The sequence below is a fragment of the Megalops cyprinoides genome, chromosome 12, assembly GCF_013368585.1.
Source record: "Megalops cyprinoides isolate fMegCyp1 chromosome 12, fMegCyp1.pri, whole genome shotgun sequence".
Classification (NCBI taxonomy): Eukaryota; Metazoa; Chordata; class Actinopteri; order Elopiformes; family Megalopidae; genus Megalops; species Megalops cyprinoides.
Window position 1 is genome coordinate 15133753 of NC_050594.1, and position 8623 is coordinate 15142375.

Here is an 8623-nt window from a genome sequence, read left to right on the forward strand (position 1 = left end):
CATTCCGCTCAGTGGAACTTCTCAGTGGAACCCTGACATCACTCTTCATAAATATTCATGAAAGCACTGACTCATCTGAACATACTATACATTTAATAATGTGGGATGCTCACAGGAACAGAGGTATATTGGCTTCCACAAGGCATTTTCTGGTGCAAGCTACTGCTGTTGAGTGTTCAGATATGGGTATACATTAAGCTGTACATATTTCATTTGCTTAGTTTCATTTACTTTTTTACTTAGTATTTACCTTTGCTTACCTGTTTAGGCTTAATAAAGGCAGATAGGCTGAGTCTTCATTGGGCTGTATACGGCATAAATACATGCACTACTTTTGTATCCTTTTTTGTAAAAATACTGTACATGTCACAGAATATGTCCATCCATTTTTACATCCACGTTAACTCTGGAAGTTTCAGTATTGTGTCATTGCCAACACCATTGTTTTTCTTGAGCATGGGTTCATTTTAAGACCCATATTGTTATGTCTGACCTTCCACAACACCTCAAACGGAATTTTGTGAGGAGAGAAACAAACCCCTGTAATTTATCATGTTATTAAACTTTTCTCTCCTGTATTCATGATTACAAGAAAACCTGAACAGAATTTTCATTTTAAAACACTTGTTACTTCCAAATTTGGATAACCTACATGTGATTTTTTTCAAACTTACAAGGGAACCTTTTTTTTTATTTTTATATTAAATATTTATTTCAAATGTGTACAGTCATCATAATAAACATAAAATCACCATGTATTGCTTTGGCTATTCTTTAACATCAGTATCATTTTTTTCAGTTTCCTCTAACATTCAAAAAGTCAAAAGATTTTAGGAGTCATTTTTTTCAAGAAAATGTCAGCACAGATTATACAATGCTATACATTTTGTACATATTTTATTGTTGGGCATATGATTGTCTCTCTGATCTTGACGTCCGAAGAGGTCTTCACATATGTACTGCAAGGAATTGAAACTGTAAAACAAAGACAGGTCTGAATTTAACACTAACTGACATTCCTGGATAACTATGCTACATACTGGACTATGTTTTGACTATGTTTTTTTGAACCACAGCTAAGCACAGGTATGCCAGGGTACCTTATACAATACAAGGTTTTTGTATGAGTCACTTGAGAGGAGATCATGTTGACTCCACACAGCCCTGAATCATTTAAAAGTGAAGTGATGTAGAGTAGGTTGTGTGTCATGTGGCACATTGTAGGAGTCCTCTCTAGAATCCACTGTAGAAACAATACTCCTGCCTACACTGCCAAAGGAGGTAATGGGGGGGGGGGGGCATTCTCACAAAGAACAAGCTACGTTACCTCCCAGAAGGCTTGATCATCAAAGCATTTCTTGTCCTGGGGTGGGCGCCATAACCTCCATTTCAGCAAAAAACCTGAAATTTGAAGCACAGTTTTGTCAGGAAAAATACTTCAATGACTTTTGTTCAAAAAGCTCTGCTACCAAAACATATATGGTGTATGTGTGTGTATAGGGGGGATGGTCCACTGCTCTTCAATAGAGTACTGTAACCCTTCAAAGCGACTCACCTGTAAAAGCTCCAAATAAAATGCTCACGCTTAAGGTGACCAGCAGAGTATACAGGTGGTGTACAGCAAAATTCTGCATCCTGCAAAGAATGTAAACACATACATCATTTGAAGAAACCCCCTTTTCACATCATTTTGACATTTTGCAAACTACCATTTTAATAAAAAATGTGAATTATAAATACACTTCAAAACAAACTTTCTTCAAGAGAAATTTCCCAGCTATGATGAAGCAGTGCATTGTGGGAGTTAGTTAATGGTCAGGGTACTAATCCTGTACCTGGGTAGCATTGCTGGGAATGAGGCAAAAGTGCAAAGCTATGGAATAAGGTGTCAGATGCATGGATTGATGTCCGGGCCGTGTTTCCTGCATTTATCACTATGGCCATCAGTTATCAACAGGAAATGAGGAAACTATGACCAAATTGTGGAAATGGAGTCTGACAATTTTTGGGGGTAAAATGGCAGCCTGCAGTAATGAATATGCAATGTATGTGTTGTTTACTGTATTTGAAGAAGACACAGATCAACAGGTAGGTGAATTATCCAGTTTTAATGATACTGTTATCTACACCAATATTTGTGGAATTTGTTGGACAAGTATCAATACTGGATCTGCCAACTGATCCTCTGACCTCCTCATAATAATGGTGCTCAGGTGTTTATTTGATGATAGTTTAACACAGGTAGTTATGTCCCAAAGTGACACAGTCAGGGTCACTGATGAACGGTTGTCTCGTCTTCTTCACGCATGATCACCACTCAGTCAAACCACAATGCAAAAAAAGACTAAAATCATAAGCCCACAAAGATAATCTTTTTCATTCAAAAACACATCGCAGAGCTACAGGTCTATGAACAGCCACGATTGTGGGACATGAAAGGACTTTGCTGACATCCAGAATCCACACCCTTCTGTTCCCTTACAATCACCTGCTCCTTGTTTTAGGGCGTCACTGCCCTTAGAGAACAAATATAACCTACTCTTTCACAGAAGAAGACTGGGACAAATGGATGATGAAGTGGGCCACCCATCCCAGAAATCCTGGCATACCATGGACGCTTAGAACCCCACAGGTATCATGGCACTTGAACAAAAACTTCATGTTGGGCTGCAAGAGATAGCAAGCAGATGGGAACACATGTCAGGAACACATGTCAGGAACGACAATAAGTTCTGGGAGAAAGACCAGATGACAGTCTATTACAAAGCTTTCAATGATTATGTTTCAGCTACAAACTTGTCTGCTCTCTTTTATCAGGGCTTTCTGAATGAAGAGAGAATGACCAACTCACCGAAGTTTGATTAAATTTTAACCGTCAGAAGTGTTATCATATGGCTGTAGACATGAACAAATCTACACAGCAATCAATCTTCCCAAAATCCTGGGGTACAATGTACATCAGTCTATTGTCCTTTTGTGCCTCCTTAAAAATGACCCCTCAAGCATCATAGTTTAAGAACGTCCATATCAAATAGATACAATATGAAGTCCATATTTATGATGGACAGGCACACAGCCCAAAGGCTCCATTGGGAGCAGCATACAATAAGTGCATACAATAAGCAACAGCTGTTATGTAGTAACAGTACCTTAATGTACCGGAATCCCAGAGAAGAAATGAGGCCAGCAGCCAAGCCTATCACCATGGCAATCCATGGCATGTCAATGGCTGACACAGCAACTCCAACTGCCACACCCCCAGCCAGTGAAGCATTCTGGATATGGACCTAAAGAATACAAAGTTTATTTTTTCATCTCTTACTTGTATGCAGTGGGCATGTGCTGGTAAATGACAGCTTGACAACCTTACTCTTTGGACCATGTGTTTTCCACACATCTACATCCTTTACTTTATACAACCCCTAAAGCACTTCATTTGAAGATGAAAGAGGGTGTGGGGGCAGCTCCTTGTTCATTGATGAACACAATTCTGCACTTCGTCTCCTGCCCAAATAACCCTGTCATGAACCCCCTGACCCCTTGATTTAGACCCATGTTGAAACCTTGATCCTCTCCTTACCTTGTTGATCTTGCCCCGGGGGCTGGTCACCACGGAGAAGGCAAAGGCACCAACCGCACTGGATGCCAGAGACAGGTATGTGCTACAGATAGCACTCAGCTTCCTTCCCGGGAGGGACTGGCTTATCATTATGGAGTTGAAACTGGGCCAGAACATCCACAGGAACAGTGTGCCTGGAGCACAGAGAGACCAGCATCACATTATTGCCTTGCATGCAGCTCGGTGTTATTTTTCTGTTGTGTGATCAGGGTAGGAATCCATTGGTAACCTCATAAACTAATCCACAGACTCAGCCCAAAATCTGATACAACTGAATGCATTGTCACAGACAAACTATTTGGGAGCTGTGCTATGCCACACATTGAGAGTGATTAATCCTCCGCACAATGCAGTTTGAACACTGTGGCCAGTCCGCTCACCTATCATGGAGAAAAGGTCTGTCTTACGGTCAGACCGCTCCTTCTCATGCCTCGGCTCCAGTCCTGAGCGGAAAAGGATCCATGACATCATCACTCCAAAGTAGGCCCCAAAGATGTGGAGCAGCATGATGCTGTCAACAAGCTGGACCTGAAGACAACACCAGTCATCACTTGCTTGGCGGGCATGGGCACAGATGTAAAACCTCAGCTCCAAATTCAGCGTGCAGTGTGTCAACACCATGTGGTCTGTGGTGCACGTATACATATACCATGACACCTGCCTCAAACCTGAGGCAAGAACCCACACTTGGAAAAAAAAATGAGATTAGAAACTTAAAGAAGCAGACTGACACACTGACACGCAACAGACCCTCATCATCTGTGATTTCTAATTGGGCTGAGGTGGCCTCCTGCTCCCAGCTCCATACTCTGCTTCCAGGCCTCAGAGTGCCAAGCCCAGACCTACATTTTTATATTTATTTTACACATTGCACATTACTGCATTATTATGTACATACACACAAATACTGTAATTCAGTTACATTAAATTGGTATTTTGTATCTGAAAAATGTCCCATTGGTGAGGATCTCAAGAATGTATCGCAGAAGGAAAAGTGAGGATCTCAAGAACATTTGTTGATTACTGGACATGTATTACAGTCTGAGAGAAAGTGGGGAGTGCTTGAGTGTGTTTAATATTGTATAACAAATATTGTTATTAAAAATCGTAACATAAGCTTTGTTTAAAATCCTGATAATCAACTTGGGGGGGGGGGGGGGGGGTTGGGGGCTGACGAAGTACTCTAAGTTTTAAAATAGAGTCCAGTGGGGATAACACTGGATTTGGCCACACTGACCCACCTGAGACCCCTTAGACTGAGTGACACCATAATTTGCAACCCTGAGGCTTCCCATGTGAAACACAATACCCGCTGAAATATCTGCAGTTTGAGGGAATAATTCTGGTGACACCCCTTTGGCAGAGGAAGCAAGAGATATAAATCTCCATTTGGGATTCAGACCTCAGACTCTCCGATCATGAGGGCTATTGTCTTCGCTTCCACTTTGCACTGCTGTCCAGTACGTCAGCGCTCACCTTGAACCAGGTCTGAAGGATCCAGCGGTTGGCAGTGAACCCCAAGACCTCCAGCAGAGCCATGAGGAGGAGTTGGACGGGGTTAGTTTTTCCCAGGACTGCGCCCATGGAGATGAGGGCAGAGGCAGCACACAGGTTAGCCTCAGCCAGGCTGGCAGAACACAGAGAGGGACGCATTTAAGATGGCCAAACATCTGAGACCATGGAGAAGTAAATCAAGGGAGGCCATATTTGGTCTTTGAGGCACACAAAACACTCCAGGTTTTATTTCTTTCGCGGCCCGCCACTTTGATGCTGTGCCGCATACCTCTTCATGCCCACCCGGATCTTCCCATGGTGAAATGAGAACAGGAAGCCGTTCAGCAAAATGGCCCATTGCACTGCCAGGGAGGCCACCAGGAGGTTGAACCCAGAGCTGCTGAAGCTGTACCGGAGCAGGAATGTGGCCAGGAAACCGAATCCCAGGAATACCATTACCTGCACATCCTGAAATTCTGTTGGGTGGAGAACAGACATACAAAGGATAAGGTGTAGGGGCATCTTACTAAACAACTTATCACAGCCCTTACTGCATTCTAATTTCAGGCTGACTGATTATACAGTGGTCATTTCTGCATTGTGGATCTGGCTCCTAAACGTCACCCTTTTAACTGAGATGGCTTTTTTTTTGAAAGAGTGCAAACACTGTCAAAGTACATATGAGGTAGCAAGACATGGACAATGGAAGACGTTGCATTGCCATCAGTCAGCTGCATCTTCTGTTTCACACTGCATAATGAGTAGTGTACACACCAAGAGTTTGGGGTCGTTTGCCAAAGCTTTAGTCTTATCCCTGTCTTTAGTTCCCCACCGTCACTGTCTGGTGAGGGGCGTGCCCTTATCTCCCGACACCAGTGGTGGCGGCTCCTCCCGATCCTGCACCACACGCCACCACAGAAATGTGCCAGACACACTGAAGTCACACGCAGCAGGACAACTCCACACATTTAATATGTCTGCAACACTATTTTTTCATTCAGCGAGGAAGACTCCGCCAGCAATCATTGTGTCTGATTTTCATGTTTATCAGACAGGCATAATCCATTGCTTGCAATGTTTGCAGCAATTAGGGTAAAACAAGGTGTTCAAAAGTACGACCACTGCCCATTTTAATCTTGCGTAAGAGCTAAGTTTTGGTGCAAGTCCCTCTACCACTTTCACTTCGGCGGACCCCCAGTGTCCAAAGTAAAATCCACTTCATTTAAAAGTAGCCTACTCTGTGAAATAAAAAATAAGCCACGGGTCTGAAATAAAGCGTCCTTCTTGTCGAATGCTGTGTGACCGATAAGCAACTTACCAGCGTAGATATGTGTGACAGGATTTTCCTTGATAATTTCGGCTTCCTCGTATTCAACCAAAAAGGCAAAAAGTACGATGAAGATCGTCTCCAGGAGCAAGGCCAATGGAGGTAAGCGTCCACGGAGGCTGGGTGCGTATTGAGGAGCCATCACTAAATATATAGAGGCATTCCCATCCGTGTCCGTATCCCTTCTCCAGTTATACTGACAGGCCAAACGCCTGACGAAAGCCCTAAACACTCTGTAGGTCTGAGCCCGAATAAACGGGGCGGGGTGATCCTGGCGTAGTCCGACGTGTACGGTTGGTCTTTTATCTTTCTGTACACCACACAAATACAACAACGAAGGCTAACAGGATAACAAGTTGCCAAAAGAGATCACTTCCACGTGGCAGACTGCCCTGTCAAATCTATTCTGCTCCTGTTGCCTTTAGGTTAACAGGGAGGTACCTAACTGTACGATCAGATGTGTTTTGGAGAGTTTTGTTTTACACAACTTAAGGGCTCCGGTATTGTTTACCCACCAGGTTCTACCGAACCATTTAAATATTCCACCGAGATCGGAATGTCCTGCTAAACCTGACAATGTCCTGCTAAACTGGTCTCTATACGCCTCTGGCATGGGCCGGTAGTAGCCTAAATGCTGTACACGTATCACAGCGTATTTCTGTCCTTGACAGAAAACTGGTGTCATCTCTGCAGGTGTAGCCTACGCCATGCACTCAAGCAAGACACATCTGAATTGCGAGTTGCAATTAAGAATTACACTTAATGTTTTGTAGCATCATGGAAATACGTAAATGTACTAAAATAATCCAATTAAACACTGCATTTGGCGTATATACATTGTAATCCTTGTTATCATGGTACTCATGAATATAAGTAAGATGTAAGATCTGTAAGATGATAAATCAACTTTTAAGAATGAAATATGGTAACAGAGTATTTGAATCACCCTGAAATCAATCTGACGGTATGTGTTGCTCTATAGATCAGACGCACCAGTTCTTCTTGATGTTGGATCATAGAATTTAAATACATTTGTCATGTGTGGTTATTGGAAAATTTGTTTCCGTATTTCTGTTTCCTTAGTGACCACTTTCCAAAGCAAGTGCTGAGGCTTTAGCTATGTAATGATTTTGGGTTTTGGCAGATGGATGTTGAGTTTGTCTTGGGATTTTGAAACGTACTGGTAATCGTGGTACAAGGATTTAAAGTAAATAGAACTGAGATGGCATGAAAAGGTAACATAAGATTTTAATTACTTGGTAAACTCAGGTCGAGGTACTGTTAGGCAATTTTCATTGCTTTCTCTACTAATTTCTGTTAAAGCACAGTATTTGGGTTCCCTGGAATACCAACGAAGGGTCTGAATGATACTCAAAAACGGGAATCACTCTGAGATGATCTCAGACTCAGATGAACACAAAAAGACAGGAATTAATCCAAACATGGGCACAGTACTACAAAATAGGAGAAACCACCTGTTCACAAAATAAGCAGAGTGCAAGTAACAGACGTAGTGTTTTAAATAAATGTTATATAAACTGGTTGTAAAACCACAATGTGTAGATAAGATAGTATTGACAGTTGTAAAATACACTGTAGAAGGTATCAATCATTTGTAGCAGTAAGTAACCATTGCACAGTACTGTAATTCCCAAAACTACCAGCAGGTAGCATTGTGGAGGGTCAAACTATTTGCTAGGAGCTTGTCTGTCAATTCTATGCAATCTTGGACAAGCAAGTTGTTATGTACCTCTTAAGGTATTATTTTAAACGTACTCAGAAATGTCATAAAATTTGCATAAAACATTCCCATTCCATTCTGTCACTTAAAAAGTAGAATGATGTTTCTCTGAAGGATCTACACGTTGCTGGTATTTCAGAGGTGCACAGTGTAAAATAACGTTTTAATATTGTTTTTTTTTCCTTTTTTCTTATTAACTCTGCCATACAATATTTCTGAATTTTGTATTAAATGTTAATATTGACTTACTGACGTTATTAAAGCTCCCATTGTCCTTACGGAAAAAGCAGAGGCGTTCAACTTGGTGTTTGGTCACTCCCAACACACGCATGTATGCACGTCTGTGCGAGCACACACACACACACACACACACACACACACACACACACACACACACACACACACACACTTAATTAGTTCTGCCGTCCTTTCCATTCCCCAA

The 8623-nt window shown here is 42.0% G+C and overlaps 1 protein-coding gene across 1 annotated transcript; it reads right to left on the bottom strand.

Moving 5' to 3' along the window:
- Positions 1–902: 902 nt before the first annotated feature.
- rhd (Rh blood group, D antigen) lies at positions 903–6694 on the bottom strand. The gene is made up of 10 exons (XM_036542379.1): positions 6432–6694; positions 5403–5589; positions 5096–5246; positions 4000–4147; positions 3581–3753; positions 3150–3287; positions 2540–2667; positions 1556–1635; positions 1328–1401; positions 903–975 (listed from the first exon to the last, which is right to left on the bottom strand). The coding sequence occupies exons 1-10, from the start codon at positions 6580–6582 to the stop codon at positions 949–951; spliced, it is 1257 nt and encodes a 418-aa protein (XP_036398272.1). The 5' UTR covers positions 6583–6694; the 3' UTR covers positions 903–948.
- Between the last annotated feature and the right edge of the window lie 1929 nt (positions 6695–8623).